Source organism: Pagrus pagrus (assembly GCF_965226575.1).
Source record: "Pagrus pagrus genome assembly, chromosome: 1".
NCBI lineage: Eukaryota > Metazoa > Chordata > Actinopteri > Spariformes > Sparidae > Pagrus > Pagrus pagrus.
In genome coordinates this window covers 30,145,192-30,165,338 of record NC_140185.1, presented here as the reverse complement: position 1 = coordinate 30,165,338, position 20,147 = coordinate 30,145,192, and the positions used below count along the sequence as shown (strand labels likewise).

The 20,147-nt window shown below is 40.1% G+C and overlaps 2 protein-coding genes across 4 annotated transcripts in view; one reads left to right on the top strand and one right to left on the bottom strand.

The window, feature by feature from the left end:
- Nucleotides 1-357: 357 nt before the first annotated feature.
- Nucleotides 358-2,735, bottom strand: ddx28 (DEAD (Asp-Glu-Ala-Asp) box polypeptide 28). The gene has a single exon (XM_084347876.1). The coding sequence runs from the start codon at nucleotides 2,549-2,551 to the stop codon at nucleotides 860-862; it is 1,692 nt and encodes a 563-aa protein (XP_084204002.1). The 5' UTR covers nucleotides 2,552-2,735; the 3' UTR covers nucleotides 358-859.
- Nucleotides 2,736-8,387: 5,652 nt separating this feature from the next.
- The window catches only part of nfatc3a (nuclear factor of activated T cells 3a), a 65,040-nt gene continuing 53,280 nt past the window's right edge, over nucleotides 8,388-20,147 (top strand). For 2 of the 3 annotated variants that reach the window (XM_084359608.1, XM_084359607.1), the window contains exon 1: nucleotides 8,388-8,961. In XM_084359608.1, coding sequence (XP_084215734.1) covers nucleotides 8,871-8,961 — 91 coding nt within the window. In that variant the 5' untranslated portion in view covers nucleotides 8,388-8,870. Of the gene's footprint in view, nucleotides 8,962-16,260; nucleotides 16,492-20,147 lie in introns of those variants that run through there. The other variant, XM_084359606.1, reaches the window with a different exon arrangement.

Below are 20,147 nucleotides of genomic sequence, written 5' to 3'. Positions count from 1 at the left end.
TGCAGACATTGGAGACAATGACTGCTGCTTATTTTATTACCATATCCACGGTGTTTGGCTATGTGTGGTCAAAAAGGCAACAGGTTGTATTTGAACAAAAGTCCACAGAATCGCTCTTTGTTGCAGTTTCACCGAAATTTACTGGACACTCATGAACCAAGTCAAATTCTGTTTCCTGTATTTGGAAGAAGAAGCTGACGTGTTCTTTAGGATGTCATTGTTGGTGAGCAGGAAAAGATTTTTGTTTCCAAAAAAAACCCACAACGAGGGCAAAATGGACTAAAGGATGTCATGCGGTTGCCAAAAAAAGAAAATAGTGGTTAATTGCTGAATTAAATACATTAAACAAGACAAGAATATGGATTTAGATTTTACTTTGAAACATTTTCAAACATAAATACTGCATCAGCTGATCAACAGTGCTGTAATAATATTTAGTACATTAAGTCTTAAGAAGTCATTGCTAAGCAGATTCACATGTACAAACATTATTTACATAAGGAAATACAGGATATAACAACATTTTATCATTATATCAAAGCACAAACCTTTCCATATTTTTATAAATGGAAAAAGCACAGTCTTCTGTGTGAATATTAGATGATCCCTGTGAATGTTTGAATGACTGTAGGGTCAAAGGGTTAAATGTTTTGCTAGAATTTCCATCCCGAGTAAAAATAAACCATAAGTAGGTCATAGTAGACACAGAAAACAGCATACTGTAACTGACTTGAACTGAACTTACTGTTTTTATTGACAACATTTTTTCTAGATTTAGAGCTCATCATCCAAACACGACACATTCAGTGACATGTCTCACAGGCGGCTTTTCCACTTGCAAACATACAAAAAGCCACTTCTACTCCTCCGCCTCTGCTACTTTGGGTTTTGGCTCATGTATTTCAGATTCCATCCCCGGTAGACTAGTTCTCCTGCGTGCAGCGGTCTCAATCTTCTGCACCAGCTCCACATCCCATGGATGAGTGACAAAGCTGAGCACCTCCCCATCCTCCATCCCTCCTGCCCTCCCCACTCTCCCTGCTCTGTGGATGTAGTCTGTGTGGGATTCTGGGCAGTCGTAGTTGACAACCAGGCGCACCCGGGATGTGTCCAGGCCTCGTGAGGCAATGTCAGTGCACAGCAGCACATCTACCATCCCTTTTTGGAAAGAGCGAAAGATTCCTGCACGCACGGCAGCAGGCATCTCCCCTTGCAGACGTAGGTGCTGCACCCCCATCTCCTCCAGCGAGAACCCCAGCCAGTTGACAGTAGCAGACTTGTTGCAGAACACCACAGCAGCCCCCCCTTCTTTCTCCTGTTGGAGCAGCTTCAGGGCTTGGTGGAGCTCCAGGATCTTGTCAGCGCCCTTCAGCTTCAGGAATGTCTGCTTGACATGCGGCATGAGGAAGTGCAGCATCTTGCTCTTGATGACCACCATGCTGGCGAGGTCGGTGACCTGGCTGAGCACTTCCCCGACACCACCAGGGAATGTGGCCCCCACCACTATCAGCTGGGCTTTGTGCCCCAGGCACTGTGTTTCCTTGGGATTTCTGGCGATGTTTGTGTGGAGAAGGATGTCCCCCAGCATGTCAGAAAAGCTGGGGTCAAACATGGTGTCGGCCTCGTCTACCACGAAGAATTTGAGCTCACTCAAGTCCAAGCAACGTCTCCGCAGGGCCTTGACCAGAGCACCTGGCGTAGCCACTAAAATATCCGGCTGATCCCTCCTGAAGATCAACTTGATGTGTCCCACACCTCGCCCGCCACCCACAGTCCTCGTCAGAAAGCCAAGCGGCGCACAAAGAGTCCTTGACACAGCCGCCACTTGCTCAGCCAGCTCTCTTGAAGGCACAACAACCAGAGCGCTAATCTTGCGTGCACCCTCGACGTGCATCTTCGAGTCCTTCTCGGCCTGCAGTCTGTGAACAACAGGCAGGAGGTAGCTCAGTGTCTTCCCGCTGCCAGTCTCTGCAGCACACAGGATGTTGTGACCCTTCATGACCTTTGGGATGGTCTGCAGCTGTACAGTGGTGGGATAGGTTATGTTGATATGCTCCAAAGCTTCCACCAGCTTCTCGCAGATACGGAGGTTATTAAACGAGGTCTTCTGTCCGACGTCCTCCTTCTGATCTTCTGCAACAAAAGGCGCAACCTCCCTGATGTTGTTGATGGTGAAATGGTCACCAAATGATTTGTTGTGTTTCCATCCTTTGGAGCAGAGAACAGGCTGCTCGAACTTTCCAAGTATGTATCCTGCAGACTGGTTCCGACAGGGGTTCTTGCTCTGGATCAGGAGCTTACCAGCTTTGATGGTGTTGATCTTGTTCTTGCCTCGAGTCTGTTTCACGTCGTCGACACGCTTCAGCATGTAGCGAGGAACACGGATAACGGCGGTGTCTTTCGGCGTGGCAGCAGTTTGACAAAAACGAGTCTGGCGGACAGAAGAGTGAACACGACAGCAAGCCGACACTTTAACAAGCTCGGGACAGAGAGACCTACTTGAGCTGAGAGCTCTGGACGCAGCCAAACAGCCGACCTTCACAGACTGCATTTTGACGTTTCGCTAGCTTGCGAGTGGCTAACAGCCCGCTGACAAGAATAAAAAACGCGAATGAACAATTAAACCATGAAGAAGAAACCAGTTTAGAGCACTGGGACTCTTTCAAAGTCTCTCTAAATGGTCAAAAAAACACCCACACTTAATCGGTTAGCATCCTGCTTCACCTGATAGCGGCGTCGCCATGCTTTATTGGCGAATGTTGATGATGTCATGTGCGCGGAGTGATGACGTTTACAGAGACGGGCGATTCCTCATCCTCACAAGCACTGTACAAATATATTATTTTGAGGTACTATTTTTGTTATTCTGAAAATACTTTTTGGCAGGGGTGGAAGTAACCAATTACAGCTACTCTAAATACATGTACTTTTTAAACACTAGTATTTTTTCAAGTCTGTAATGTTAATCCTACTCAAATATGCATTACACTATGAAATCTATTTAATTACATTTAAAATCACAATTAAGTACTGAGTATAATTTGATCATCTGTATTTTTGCAGCCAATAAGGCTATCCGATCACAAAAGGACCAATGAAAACTCTGACATACAGACAAAAAAAACAACCAGCTGCAGCCATGCACAGGTTTACGGAGGTGACCATGACCAGAACAGAGCAGGTGTTGGGAGTAATTTAGACTGAGGATTTGGAGAAACAGAAACCCCATTGATTGAATACTTTCTATTGATTATTGGGCAGCATTCAAGAAGAAATCTTAGTACTTTTACTGACGTATTATTTTAATACCAGTGGTTTTACTTGTAATTGAGTCATATTTCCACTCCTGCATTTTGGAAGCAAACAGTGCACTTTTACTTCCCTACATTTATTTGATAGCTTTAGTTACTTTCCAGATTGCATACTACATCAGATCCAAAATAGCACATTTTAACATGAATTTGTTTTATTGGCAATTGGTTTAAAAAAACACTGATTCCGATAATTAGAAAAATGCAGAATATCAGAACCGATAATCGGTCGACCCATAAATCAGATGTGAGGTGAATAATAAGAATATTGTTCTTTCCTCAGATCAGTAAGAAATCCATGCAAAATATCTGCTCTAACGCTGTTGTCTACATATTCCCTGAGTTTGACTGGTACCCATACACATAGATGGGACGGCTGGCATTGCAGGTAAACATGCAACAGATTGAGAGAGAATTCAGATTATCACCAAGCCAAGTCTTTTGGTCAGAAAGAAAACCAGTATATACTCTGCACACTGTGGCACCAGTTTTTTTTCATTTCTGGTCTGATTTTTCCTGAATATGACATCTTAAGACAAGGGTCCAAATATTTAACCAGATTATTTTTACCTTCCTGGCCCAATGTCAGGTCAACTGACCATCCCCAGAAAAGTGTCCAACCTGATCACTGTGTTTCTTTTGAAGTTTTGTACATTGTATTCCTGATGTAACAGTAGCCTAAATCAATCAGCTGATCACTGCCCCAGTGAATCAGCACTGCCTGCGGTACAGTAATGTCAGAGTTTGTAATAGGTTTGAGAAGGGTGAAAAAGAGCACTGTCATTGACACGACAGTGACTGTCGATAACTGCCCACATGACTCTGAGTTCTGGTCAATACTCTTCAGTATAGACCAAGCCCATTGAGCTGTAAATACACTTATATGCATCTGGAAATCCACATTTTGTCTGATTATTCTTACAGGACATATTCTTCTTTTCAATCATGTCAACGTAGTATGTAGTCTGTAAATGAATTGCTATGTAAAGGTCTTAACATGCATAATTCTTGCCTGTCCAAGGGTTCTTAGTGGGATAATCCAGTGTTGCTGCTTTGCCACTGAAAGTGTAAACTAATTAAAAGGAGACTAATCTAACGAGGTATGCATCCAGAGAGGGTCCAAAGGGGGGCACAGGCTTTCTGCTTTTGGACCCTGGCTCTCTCCAGTTGACTCTTTTAATTCCTTTATTTTGGTTTGCACTTCATTATCTCATCATATTCTTCTCTGCAAAGGACAATTGCCCTTACACCCATCAGAGATATATTAAAAAAAAAAATAAAAAAAAAATCTGCTGTCTGCATCAGTGCTGCTGTCACATCTAGCATTGATCTTACATCAGCTACCCTTCCCATGTGCTGAATGAATCGGCTTGCTGATTGATTTACTGTAGCTTCAGAACATCACAAACACTTTCAGTGACAGAATCTCTGTCACATGGTTGGACAAACCAATGCTGTGGCAGCCAGACTCCTAAAAGGGGAAGAAGTTAACATTAAAAACAAGTTAAATTCCCACTTTACACAGTTTTTAATGTCCAGATCCCAGGTTTGTGATTGCCAAAGGGAGGCAATTTTCAGACTCTCTCGCCAAACTGAGTCAATAGTCAGTTTCACAGACTGAACAAGAGAGGGCAGCATAAATCAACAAGGAAGATTTCAAGTCACCTGAAATCCTACTCAGAGCTGTGACAGCAAGTTTTTGCACTCTCTTCCAGAACTACAATGTTGCTTTCACATGTTTTTCCAAATAAATGCAGCATATTGTTTGTCCAGGATGAATTATTCTGCAAAGTAAGTTAAACATGCATTCACTGTTCCTCTCTGTCATATTACTGCCCTCTGTAAGTTAACCACAGATCAATTCAGACATAAAATAACAGATAAATGTCAGATATTACAATTTTTTTACAGTTCAAATGTCGCAGAATGTATATAAATAAAAATATGTTTTCAACAGACAATGTTATCGCCAAAATGAGCCTCTTATTCCTTATCAGCTGACATTCTGATGCAGGACTGTGCGCAATTTGATATGTGTTGACATTTAGCGAACACTGCGTGTGTTGCCAACGTGCTGCGTTGCATTTCTGCAGTGTGTGCAAACCCCAATCCCTTGAAAGAGTGACACCTCTCAAGCAGGACCAGTGTGGGGGCAGATGATGTTTTTTTTTTCCTTCATAAGTTTCTTTACAAGAACATAATATCACAAACCACATCTACAGCCTCCCACACGATTTGTTTTCTTTATCTTCTCCCTTCAAAGGTCATCTGCGAAGATAAGAGACGCAGGTAACCTGAATTAGACTCTGGGTGGGTCTGGAGACTGCTGCACAGGAGAAAGTTCAGTCAAGTCAGGTGACTGCAACAAAATAATATGATAATCACTTTATGATTCAGTTTAGTAAGAATATATTTATGACAAAGATGATATCGAGTCAGAAAGTTTAGAACGGTTTTTGCATTAATTTCAACGAAGAGATTATGTCTTCTTTTCCTCCTTTCTTTTGTGAGCCCATATGGAAAAAAAATGTAATTCTATGACACAATACGGTAGTTATTCTAATTTAAAAAGCCAGAACTTTAATGTGCTTGTACCATTATAAAGGACATTATTAAGCCAGGTATTTAACCTTCATTCCCTACTTTTATGTATGCCTTCAACAAGGTAATAATTACAGCTCTGGAGGATAGTTTAATGGAATTTTTTTTGCTTTTCCTTTTCATTAATCTCATAGACTTTGTTATAAATATTAATAAACTCAACTCCTTTGAGAGGATCGTTGAATGCAAACTCGGATTAGTTGGAATGTGTAGGTTGGGACACACTTCACACAATAACCACGTGTTACTAACTGACAGTTATTGATGCTCATAGAAGTTCTTAAATTAGCTACTTTTATTACTTATTATTACCTATTCATGTCATTCAAGTAACATAGTATTTTTTTTTATGTATTCTTTTGACAAAACATTCACAGAATCACTATTCTTAATATTTCTCATTAATCAGACCATTGCATGACTAGGAGCAGCCCTAAAATGACAAGATACTATCAAATTGTGTTAAGTTTGGAAAGGAAACTGAAAATGTAACAGCGTTGGTGTATATTTGGAACTCTAATCACACCAACCCTCGCAGGACTGAGACAATGAAACGTCTGTTGGGATTGCATCAGAATATGGTATATAAGTCAAAAAGGGTTAAACCTTGTGCTTTTGCTTGGAAATAAAGACCACAGGAAATGTGATATTGATGCTTTCAGATGCATTTGTGAGCTAGCTGAGCGTCTGTCTGTACGCCCACATGCATCTAGCATAGGTGTATGCACTGTGGCTGTGTCAGAAGAAATAGCAAGCTGTCGTCTGCTGCGCATGCAGTTTGTGTTGAGGATGGACTGATTTACATCAAAATGTGCTCTTGCAGGAGTTATTCTCAACATTGTAATGAGTGATCTTTGGGGCTTTTTTTCTTGGTGTTTAGCTTGAAAGTAGAAAAAGATTCAAAGTTCGTTTCTATACAAATATCATGCATGTGCAAATGTGTTTCCTGTTTGGTGAGTTTATCAGAAAATCGCAAAATATAGTATATTTTCTTATTTCATTGATGTTAATCTATGATGATAATGAGTAGAATGAATTGTAGCAGCATACATATAATAAATTCTTCGGATGTTTTATGACTCTGTTTATCGTAGTTGCAAAAACCCCTAGTGAAACATTAAAAACTTGATTGATAGAGGCAGATATTCTTGATCAGCCGCGAGTGTGTGTGTGTGTGTGTGTGTGTGTGTGTGTAAAGAGTACAGGTATGGGTCATCACAACAAGAATTTGAATACCCCATACACGCTGCCAATGAAGCAAGTACATTTACAGTACTAGTATCAATAGATAAGAAAATCGTCTAGTTGGAGTCATGTCTCCAACAGAGAGCAAGCAGGAAATAATTGAATGCTAATACAAATGTTGTCAAGCATGACAATCAAAGCAGCAACGCAGCTTTAAAGTGCATCAACCTCTTGTGTTGCTTACCCAATAAAGATTAACCTGAGGAGATTGATGGGTTGGATAGAGGTTAAAGGGAGCGGAACAGCCCATGTTCAGACGGATTTGCTATTGCTTTATTCTCACCACAGATTGACTCTCACCACCCTATCCCTACTGAGAATTGCCTTGTGATTTAGATAAACAATGAGAGAAAGGATTCCCTCAGAGCACAGATATACAATGTGTCGATCTTCTCAACCATTATTGCACCTTTGGTTAACATTTAAGTGGAGAGTCCTAGTATGAAATACACGCTATTTGAGCAGGAAATACATTTCAAACTGAAGCCTTTAGAATTAGGGATAAAACTGGAAGATAGCTACAGGTACTTAAACCCTATGTGCACAACACAAACAGCTTGGCTTGAGGTGCTATTTCAAACCGCTAACATGATGTCTATTATCCATACCTACATTTTTGCCCCATTCACAAGCCTAACTCGGCCGATTGGAAATTAATGGGCCTCCATGCTGACAGGCTGAACGGATCTAAAGGTAGAAAGTGCATCATGTCATTAATGTCATTACACTTGCCAATCGTGGCTTGGATTGGAACCACACAGAGAGCTAAGAGGCGCAATCGGATCTAATCTAATGGTGGGTTGTTGGAAGAGAACGGAGGGCTAATTAAATAGAGCAAAGTGGCTGTCAGACCCAGTTGCTGGAAAGGTCGAAAGGTTAGTCGTGTTTTTGTAAATTTCCCCAAAAAACAGCTCAATAGCGAAGCAATGAGACATAACCAAATATGTTCAACGTGTATGAATTAGGAACAGTATTTCCTATTGTGTGTGTGTGTATTATTTTACTTTCCAGGCACTTGAATGTGATTTGGGTTTGAAAACATAATACAGCTTTAAAAACAATATACTTTAGGCTCATAACTTTGCTAAGCCTTTAATAAACTGTTTATTAACTCCATGGCTGTGTGTGTATGCGTGTATATATATGTGTGTATGTGTGCGCGTGCCCCGTGTTGTGTTGTGTCTGCTGACGTCACCGCTGGAACTGCCTTGTCACGCGGGGTTAGTAAAAGTTGGGATAGGAGCTCCAGAGAGAGAGAGAGAGAGAGAGAGAGAGATACAGACAGGAGGAGAGAGAGAGAAGAGGGAAGAGGGAAATTAAACGGACATTTCATCGGCTTTATAGCGAACATTAAACACCGGCGGGAGAAAGCACTTCTTTGTCATTGACTAGGTTCGGGGAGACGGAGAGAAATAGTGAGAGACGGAGCGACAGAGGGGCGACTTTCTCTGAAGTTGAAGCCCAGAATTTCGCCCGTGAACTGCCGGAGGAAGAGAGGAGCCACCGGCCCGTGTTGTGGATTTGTCAAACTGGGAGGGGGGTGGGGGGGAGAGACACTCACGGACAGATGCTCTTCTTGAGTTAAATGAACAAAAAAAGTTGAGGTCCGGCGTCGTGGCAGTCGGTAAATGTTGTGACATTTTAAGGAGAGCATAAACTGCTCCAACGGTCGACGGTCGAGTGGCGGGGTAAAAACCCGAGCTGTCAAACCCGATGACTACTGCAAACTGCCCCGGGAATGAGGAGCTGGACTTCAGGCTGATCTTCGGAGAGGACGGGCAGCAGCAGCCGTTAGGCCCCGGAGGTCAGTGTGTTTCCCCCTCGCTTTGGCGGCATGTTTCATATTGTAACTCGTGTCACAGGCTACCGGTTGTAAACTTACAGCACAGTATGCTGTAACATTCACATGAGAGTTTATCTCCTGGCTACCGTTAATGTAGCCCGGCAGACCCCCATTCTCGATACCGTTAGCTCTGCAAAAGAGGAACCGACCCCATTCAGTGTGTTTTTTGAGACATGGGAGTTATTAAAACATCACGGCGTCCTCTCTGTCGTGGTCGTTCGGCTAATGTCCACACAACACCAGCTGTCATTAGCTTGACATGCTAGCAGGTTAGCACAAGTGCTGTCATTGCCATATGCTGAGGAAAATAGAGAGGAGAACTTGGAAATGCCTCCGACAGTTTTTCGCAACAGATAGTTTGTAAACGTGGACGCCGTGTCACTTTGGCGGGACTGCAGCGGTGTGGTGTAAGTCAAGTATAGCTGGAGGGGGAGAGCAGTGTGAATGTCACATTTCTGCAGAGTGGCACATGCTAATGTTGTCAAAACCTTTATTTAACTTAATGTTTACAAAAGAAGTTTAAAATAGGACAGATAGTTGTTGTGATGTGTCACACCTGTTCTGTAAACTGTAAACAGAGTCTTTGCTGAAGTAAGATATTTGATTATAGCCAAGCATACTTGGAGTAAAAAAAAAAAAAGTTTAATTTAATTAAGCATAAAGTGTGAGTTTATATCATTGTTGATATTCTTAGATGGTGTCTCAGAGTTATGCCCATGCTGCAAGGCAAACAAATTGTGCTTCACTGTGTTTACGTACAGTTAAATACAGAATGAGAGCTCATTTATCTTAATTCTACCAGATTCTGAAATTTAAAAAAGTAAAATTGGAAAAATTTGTACCAATAAAAGTACAAAAATAAATAAAAACAAAATAAAGATTTTTTTAAAATTTTCATTATGGGTGTCACCATAGTGAATCCAAACACTAACCTAAGACCTTGAAGATATATTTTTTAGTGGAGAGGGAATAAATGGAGGTGAGGTTGCCTTTACTGAAATTACAAATCTGATTCCATATTAGGCCTGATATCTGGGAATAAAAAGAGTGGAAATAAGCCCCAGCTACTTTAAGCAAACTCAAGTCTGTTAAAGTTTGACAACTTACCGGCTAGCAAGACCTGTTGTAAAGTCATGTATCTCTAAAAACTACATTGACGCCTCAAAGTTAAAATCAGTTTGCCATTCAAATAATGGGTTATCCGCTGTGGCTGCTTAATGAAGCACTTGTTTCATATGCTTGATGTCACAAAGGGGTGAAAACAAAATGGGAATACGTATGTGAGGGACATACATCTAAAATAAAGGTTATTTAAAAAATTACTGACATGCTGAACCTCTTCAATCCCATCTTCTCTCTCCCTCAGAAAATGTCTTCGGTGATGTACTTAAAAAAAGCTCAAACAATAGATTCTTGTCAAAGACACCATGGTTAAATGAGATGCCTTGGGTTTGAATCTAGTTGAGATCTTTGCGGCATGACACTGCCCATCTCTCCCCCAGGCTAAACTATTGTACATAGGTGAGAATGCCTAACAAAAAGAGGAAAGTGTTTTTCTTTTACATGGCTGTCTTGGAAACTCACCGTAGAGATGAAGAGAATAAAATTGATTATGCAATGCTTGGGTTTATTAATTAAGCATTAATTACAAATGTTCATTATTATATTAGTATAAGAATGGAAACAAAGTTAGCCATCAGCAGAAGCTTAACTGTGAAGAGTTGGCTATGGTGTAAATTAATGTCTTTATTTGCTAGGACCAATATTTTGGATTATGTTTTGGAAAACATTCGAAATGGAAACTTAAGTGTAAAACTTTGTGCATGCAAGCATCACAGACCATGTGGCAGATCTGTCATCACACACAATCAGTTTGAAATGTTGATAAAGATCCCCAAGGCTTCCAAAGATGGCAGGTATTTCACACTGAAATACAAGGAATGTGTCTATAATGATGCACAAGACTTTGAAAATTGTTCCAGTCGATGTAATGTTGCAGACATAAAAATGGTTGGGATGGAGTTGAGTATTTCACTCCATCTAAGTGAAGTGATGTCATGTTGAGAATAATAATATATAAGAATAAGAACATTATGGTACCATTTTTTTTATTCATGTAATGTCTAAAAGAAACATTTCCATTTTACAAAGATAAAATAAACTCATATTTTCTGTTTGGAGGAAAAAAAACAACTACCAAGCTGCTTTTAGTGTCCAGTCAAGGACATTACCAGTAATGTTGGGCATACAAATGGTTGCACCATCCCGTTGAAGTAATTTTAGTTTCTATTTGTAGGGATGGATTTTTATTTTGGTCAACTAACTGGTACCTTCTGAAAATTGCTGAAAAGTATGTTAATGTGTTGGGACAAAAATAAACAAGTAATTATTACTTATAAATATTACTTATATTGATCATATTTGATATTTGGGATAAATTGACTTACTTCCAGATGCGTTAGAAGTTGCTTTCATTTTAGCCGCGCCAGGCAGTTTTTGTTGAAGCATAATTTGGAGCCACATGCAAATGGGTAAAGTTGATATCAATTATGATTGACAGAAGAGTTTTCACCCTTTTTCTTGTTGGCGCTTGAAGAAGCAGAATGACTATGAGTTATATGTTTGTTCGCGTTGAGTCGAGATAATTTGTGCTCGTTCCTTTAATGATTGCAGACAGTTGAAAAAGGTAGGATCTTAACTAAATAATGAAGACAGGTACTCATACTCAAAGATGCCTGCAACTAGACTCAGGAAAAGTTCAAAACCCAAAGACTCTTTCAGAAATGACCAAGAGCAGCAAATCCTTACATTAAAAAAGCTGGAACCAGCAACTGTCACAGATTTAACAATTATCAAATAGTTGTTGATTCATTTTCTGGCAATGGGTCAGTAATCTGAAATCATAAGAAAATGCCTATAACATCCTTAGTTACTGCTGTGAATGTGGAGCAGCAGAGGCTGCTGCGTAATCAGGTATACGTTCTTTATGTTGTAATGGTCTTTTAGGTATTATACAGTGTTCACAGGCTGACTGATTTTAGATACAATAAAGGTCCTGAGCTGGATTTCAACCCTCACATTTTTTAATTAATGGGATTTCCGTTGGTCTTTGTATCCATGCTCAGTCCAGCATTTGTTTCTGTCTTTGGGCTTAAACCATTGGAACTTGTGAATTCACCAGCTGTGTCCTTTTCATGAAACTCTGGCAAAGTAATGACTCCATGAAGGTTTGGCTTGTGCAATCTTAGATCAATTTTTCCTTCGATTAAAAAAGTTTGATTTGGAGATGGGACGAGGGGAAAAACTGCTGTTGGAATAAGCGTAGGAATAAAAGCACCACTGTGCAAGTGGTTTTAATCTGGTACGGACTGTATGACTTGGCCCATAAGGGGGGCGCCTGTCCAAATTAATAACTGGAGTGTAATGCAGGATCACACAACCACAGTAACAGGGAGTTGCACACTCTCCTTTTCTGAAGGCAAGGATCAAGTCAGGGCTTGTTTTTGTAACAACCTGGAGAACCTCGACTGTGAATATCTAACAGGTTTTTATCCACTGAGCTTATTGTTTAATGTTGCTTTCACTGGGCTATCATTGTTATCATGTCAATATCTATAAAGCTGATTCTGCAGACTTTTGATTGAAGTGGTGTGAGAAGGAGAGGTTACGTCTTCAAAAATAAAACAACACTGGCACAACTTCTACGTATATCTCTTCTAGCAGCTGCACAAAAAGTTACAAAATGTTACAATAGTAGAAAATGTAATAATGTCCATAACTGTCTAAAAGGTTGCTGCAATGGGAGCAGTTTGCTCATGTTTATGACAAATCTCCTCTACATCTTTGTTTTAATGAATTTGGCAAGTGAATGTTGGCTTCCTGTACACCAGCCTGTTGGTGTTCTTGCTGTCTTTGTACTTGCATATGTGAACGCGATTAAAAATCTTAGTAATGGTATGGTACAGTAAAAAACGCCCTGCACCTCCATCTGTCTTTTTCTGTTCTGCCGATCTTCACCTGTTTGTCGGGTGTCTATCTATTCATTCTTTTGCTGTGTTTTTTCTTGTTGCTCAGGAAACAGTCACCTCTTTGAGGTGAAATATTCCACCGTTGTACTCAGAGGCATCGGGCATGATTACTGTAAGGGTTTTCCCCGATCATGTACATAACCTGCTGAATAGAAGAACAAACCCCTCTGTGAATCTCACTAGAAAGTGAGATTGGATTATTAGAAATTCATCGAAATAAATCATGAGCATGGCCATGAAACAAGGTTATTCATTGACAAAACAGGCATCTTTAAATAGAGTTAAAATGATTTCTCCAAGCCTCTTCTAGAAATGTTTTACTTAGTAAGGGATATAACGTAATCAATTATTCCTTTTGCAACATCTTCAGAGACATTTATGAAGTGTTGTAGATCAAAGAGGTTGGTCAACAAAACTGCTTTTGTTCAGGTCAACTAAAATTTAATACAAATCGTGGATGTTGTAGTTACTGAAGTATTGTTGAAACATACTGTTTACTTCATTCATCAGACAGTTTTGGGTTTGCAGCAGAGCCAAACCGATAAATTGGTAAGCCAACAAATTGACCAGTTTGAGTAACTGCATATATATTGGCCAATAAGTAACAATAACACTCAGTAGAGATACGTCAAAGACATAAATGTAAAAATTGTTGTCTGCCTATAAGCTTCTTCTTTTGAGCAGCTTCTCAGTACTTTTGACCCATCTGTTTTTCCTAATCCTCGTAGTGGGATGGAAAAAGGCATTGTTAGATTCGGGTGGTGCGATATGTTCTGCTATAAGCTTCTAAAACAAATGCAACAATACTTTGTTCAGAAATAGATGAAGACTTTATCCCTAGTCATACGCTTACTCACCCATGCTAAGCTCTGTTCAGTAACTATGACTCAGTACTAGGGGGGTTAAGAAAACATCATGGAATGATTTAGTATTTTGTGACACAAGAAAATGATGATACAAATCAGGGATTGGAAAAGTCCTGTAGATGGCAAGTACAGTCAACTGATTCTCATTAGTTGCCTGCGTGAGCTGTGCCGATCAGAAAAGAAACGCCATACAACCTTTGTCTTTTAGCCACAAACAACAAATGGACAAGTTCCCTGACTTGTGTTTACTTCGATTGCAAGTAGTGACTCTCAAAAACTGATTTGCTTTAATTTTGTGAGTGTGCCCCTTCAGTTTGAGGTTCTTAGAGCAAATCTCCATTGATGTCTTTCCATTGACTTTGTTTCCATTCATGCCACTTCTAGATATTGTATCGTGTTGGTAAAATGTAACTGAATGGCAGTATTCATTACTTGTTGACTAAGGTATATGAAAAATGTAAGATAACACATTTTTCTGTGAAGGACATTTTAATGTCATTCCAAAGCCACAACCTTATGGAAGTCATGTGTTTTTTGGGTTAATTTACTTAGTTGCAGGGTCATTTACTCAATTTACAACAAACATTCTCTGACTGACCCCTGACAGGATCTTTGAAACTTCTGTCATCATCTATATAAGAGAGATACAGGGAATTTAATTTTGGAATTGTTTACAACAATCACTGACATTGTCTGTAGTTTATTTTGACTTTAAATGTCATTGTTCATCGCTTTGTGCACCAGAAACAAAATTCTATTGACCCATATCCATTGCTGTAATGATAACATGATCTTATAATTGATTATTAATGTTATTTATTAAGAAGAAAATACAAAACATTTGCTGGTTCTAAAGTAAATGTGGAATATATATATATTTTTTGTCTGTTCAAATGATAGAACAAGCAATGTGAAGTTGTCAGTCAGCCCTACATCATGAATATAACATATTCATGAACTGACTATAAAGTTATACCTCTTAGACCTCCTTAGGCTACTTCACAATTAAATCTGGACAAAATTGTCTTTGCTGTTAGATTTTCACAATGTAAAGCAGCAGCGTGTGGTGTTATGTTTTTACTAATAGCATGTCAGCATCGATCTTGTTTCACTTGTTTTTGGTAACACCTTTTTCCGTGATGGTTGAGTTAATTGTTTTTCCTCTTTTAAAGATAAAAAACCCTTAGGCAGCCTGTTCCAGATTTACATAGGCAGGGAAAACCATATGTAAAGAGGTGTCTAAGTCATGTTTTCAGTAACTTTATGCTTTGTAGCTTACAGCTAACTGTGAAACTGTGTGTGTCACTGTGACACAAACAGCCCTGGAAGTGGCTGTATCAGAGACTTATGCGTGATGGTTTTCTTTGTTACAGACAGTGGCTTCATACGTGCTTTCATCTATAGTATCAAACAGGTCAAGCTTGGTTGTACATACTAATTATAGAACATATTTCCTCTTCATAGTTTTTGAATCTACTTTCACATATGAAAATAGCACAATCCATCTTACAGCATGTATGTTACAACATTTGGGTGTGTTCTTTAAAGTACCACTTAGCCCATTTGTGATAGAGTGTCTATTGTGAAGTGGTTGTGGTTGGGCGGTAGAAATAGGTATTGGTGAGTTTGGGTTATGCAGGTCACGAGCAGTGGCCTCATTGGGTGTGAGAGGTGGTATGAGGCATGAGGGCAGAAGTGCCCTTTATGGGTGGGTGGCAGGAGAGTTGTAGATCCATAGCGGAGGTGTCTGGCTCTCTGCCCAGACATGCCATGTGGGGTTCAGATGGCAGGGTGGAATGAAAGGAGAGGGGGGCACACCGCTCTCTAGCTGCTGGTAAGGGGAACATGAACAGCATTTTTGCTCACCCGCTCTCCTTCTCTAGATCTTTCTTTTTCTTTGTGCATATTCTATAGTATTTTCTTGCTTTTTTTCTTATCTTACAAACTGAAAGACGTTTTTTGTGGTTTGTCGGTTGCCACCATACCAGCACAGAGCTTTGTAGACCTGCTACCAGGACAGCTGAGTCTTCTTTCCTTTCTCATTGCTTTCTCAGGATGTGAAAGAGACCACCAGTGACATCAGAGAGCCTGATCTCTGAGCTAATGAAATCTCCAGATGCCAGCAGTCACCACAACCACTTAGTGGCTAGTCAGGTTTGATTTTGTTCTGTTAATGTGCTGTGACATTTCTTGAACCTGTAGGATTGTCATTGTCATGCCTAGATATGAGGAAATGTCGAGGCACGTTATCATAATGAGATGATCAAACTGAAAGCAGCCAGCGGAGAAAGCAATATTGCCCTTGTCTGTGTTGTTGTCATTGCTCTGCTTCTGTGAACCAAGAGCACGGTCCTCTCAGTCCTTGTCGTGGGAAAGACTGAAAGACTGAAATTACATCGCTCTCATGGTGGACTATTTTGAGCTCCCAGAGAGAGTGGCAGAGGGCAGGCGGCAGGTTCTAGTGACTCGTTTGTACTCGGTGCAGGAGAACCCCTCTCGTCCCAGCACGTCTGCAGCCTTCAACTTTTTTACTGCTCGAGCGCTTTGCGATCTTAACGGGGAGAGGAGTGGAAGAATGTTGTGCACTACATCGCCAGGTGAGTGTGTCGGCACTCCCAACTCTAGCCAGGTGTGTCTTGTGTGTAGTCTAGACTTTTATATTGACGAGAGGGAGCTACCACTTATACAAGCAGCTGTCATTAGAGTACAAACTGTCCTGAGGTCTGTCAGAAATCGTATTAATCCTTTCCTAAACTGACGAGAGACAAGGAAGTAGTTTTTCATTGAAAGAGCTCATATGGCCAATTTAGTCTGAGGTTAATATATGTCCAATATTACATTTTTCCTGATATTGTTTCATACTACACTACACTAATGTGCAGTTAGCTTGGGTCTTTTTTGTTTGTTTAAATATTTTTATAATTTACTGTGAGGCTTGTTGATAGGTATCATAACATATCCATCTGATAGGTTTATATATGTGTGTGTGTACATATATATATATATATATATATATATATATATATATATATATGATAAGTATCATATACTGATAATATGTTGACTTGTTAGACATTTACGGCATTGGGACTTCTTGATAAAGGCATGGCCATAGTTATAGTAATAACAAATATCACCATACATTTTTTTACAAAAAAGGGCAAAAAGAAAATATGAGAAAAGAGAAAAAATACAAACAAAGCTTGGATATTTTTTTAAGGAGGAACAAGGACAATGGAGTGTCTTCCAGTTTGATTTGCAATCGTCTCTAGACTTTGTAAATCTTAATATTTCAGATGGAAGGCCTTGTGTGTCAGAAACAGGAGAGCTTATGGATCTTCAGGTTCCAATATTTCTATGAAAACGTAAAAGACGTAGAGGTCAAAGGTCAGACAGTCATGCATGAGGTCCACATGTGGGGCTAGATCACCATGTGGGTGCCCCCTAACCCTGCTGAACCAAAGGGGTCCCAGCACCCAGTGTGATGAATGAGACGTTTGTTTCCCGGGGCGAGGCATGAGTAACTATGTGTGGCATCTGTCTAGTTTAAATTTAGTGTAACTGAAGCTACCGCTGGCTGCGCTGTATCAACATGTCAGAGGCTGCATTACACCGGAGAGAAAGCTGTTGAACTTCTGCATCTGGTTTCATTTTTTTCTTTCTCTCTTTGGTCCCCTTTTACTATGAGGCGCGGTTTGCTCCATAGGGATTAAGGTGGTTTGAATCCCATTTTATTTTAGGCTACCCCTCAAAGCCATATTTCAGTCAGGCTAATGCTTGGTATTGGCACCTTTACCCCATGCAGTTTTTTTCTGTCCCGCTTCTATTATGTGTCTGACGATCGTGTGTGACATATTCTAAATTGGGTTTTCAAGAAATGGTGGTTCTTGCATTGTCATGTATTGACAGTAAACAATGATAAGACATCTTTGATAAATGAGATTTTACATTTGATTTTTAAGGAGTTGATGGTACACATTCCAGTTGGGGCCCATGTGTTTGAGTGGCCCTACGTCATGGGTCAAAGATGGAATGTGGACTATGTGAAATAGGACATTTAACAGCAATTGTGGATAGAGGTTTTAACAGACTGAGCCACTGATCACTTTATACATGTTATGCTCAACAGAAAGGATTGACCGATTATCAGCCCCGCCGATTATAGGATCTGGTATTCAGCATTTTTACAATTATTGGAATTTGTGTTTTTCTGTCTGATTGCCGACAAAACATAAATAAATATGAATCTCCAAAGTAACTAGTGACTTAAATTATCAAATAAATTTAGGAGAATATAAAGTACAACATTCGTCTCTAAGGGTCTTGACACACCAGGCCAGTGTCGCGGGCAGTTGGTACGTGTCTGTGGCCCTATATGTTAAGGTATGTCCTTCACAGTTGCCATCCAGTTTGCTTTTAGGACAATTGAACATGTAGAACTAGTGGCGGCTGTACAGCACATAAGTGCATGAGACAAGAAAAGAAAAGCGAAAGCCCCTTGAGCCATGGTTTTACCCATCTGGTGCAGTTTCTCCATATTTTTTGGCTCCACTCTTTTGCCAGCGCCATTTGACATATTCTTGATCAAAAGTGGCTATATTAGCGGCAGTGGTGTTTCATGAAAGGCTGCTTTATCATAGCAACAGTTTTTTTTGCAGTCCAACTGGCGGTATGGAGAGGTATTTCCTGTCATACCATACTGCCACCAGCTTAAATCTTTGCAATGTCTTCAAGTGCAGCTTTCTGAAATGTTGTATGATGGAACAGACAGCCATTGTCGCCACTAGTTCTTGGACGTCAGTTTGGTGTGTCTGGGCCCTAAATTATAGTGTATTGAAGGTTTAAAGTAGCAGAAAATTTAAACACTCAAGTATTTTCTGATAGTTGATTATTAAATTGTATTTAAGGTAGAAACAGACAACCCATTCTCCCCCCAGCGTTTCCCCCAGTGTATTAATGTTGGCACCTGTCCTCAGAGGAGCAACAACCAAAAACAGAGGACAAAATGTGAGTTTATTCAGTCATTCAATCTTTAATGGAGACATGAAAGCAGAGAAAAATAGTACCAGGCTGCCGAGTCTGACTGGAATGCCTTTATTTTCCCATTTTTTGTACTTAGTGGCAGACAAAGCAAGGTTTATAGGGAACTAGTCTAAACGCTGATGGTGTCATTATTCTATAGCCATTACATTGTATCATCAGCATCTACTTGTTAATGATACTTTAAAGCAAAAAAACCTGTCTATTGCCAGCTTGCATACAGTGCTTGAGTAAATTGTACCTAGTTACATTCCATCATTGGTTTCCTAGTTTTGATACTTAGATTTACATTTTTACTGCAAATGTATATTGGTTCCAACTGGTTATCAATGTCCCTGATTACTAATAATCAGGATCAGTATTGGCTCTGCTACTCACTGCTCAGAAGAGTAAACATGTAATGGATCTCTGTGGTAAAATTATTCTAGTCATCCTGTTAAACAGGTATGGACTTGCAGAACTGTTCAAGAAAGTCGTAATGGTAGGGTTTTGGTACTTGAGGCGTCGTTTTTTTTTTTTCAGGACATTTACCACTTTGATTGATGTGTTTGGAGGGGAAATTGTTGCCTTCCTGTTTTTTCCTTGATTATTTCCTGTTAGAGTTTTCGGATGTTCTGTGTTGGCCTGGTACAAGCGTGATAAAAGTAATGGGACTGTTGGGGCTCTTCCCTGAGCAGAGGACACTGCATTTCTTTTGCCATCTCACCATAGTCTTATTATGAGTTCCGCTAATGTTCAAGCAACACAACGGATGGGAAGGGGTTCTGCTGCTGCAGTTGTTAAGTGTGTGAAGATGGGTCAAGGCCTGGAGGTTGGGGTGGCAGTTGTTTACATCTGGAGATTAGGCGTACATAAGCTTATTTTTTTTACTTATTAGCATTACTTTGTTGATGATTGGAAATTCCAGGAGCATTAATTATACAGGTTAATGATCTGCATGATTTGTTCAAAACTTGGTTGGAGGATAAGGATTGGTTGACACACTTGTGCATTTATCAGTGGTGTGTATATACTGCAGCCTCACTATGCTCGTCAGGACCCATATTGTGTAAATGTCATCTCTTCTCTCTGTTTCTCGGCCTTCTTTTTTTCTCTCACACACTCTGCCTCTATCGCTTTCTCTCACACATAAAGGTGCACAAAGCTCTGTTTCCCTGTCTGTCCCCCCCCCCTCTCTCTCTCAGTCTCTCTCTCTCTCTGGGTGATTTTTTCA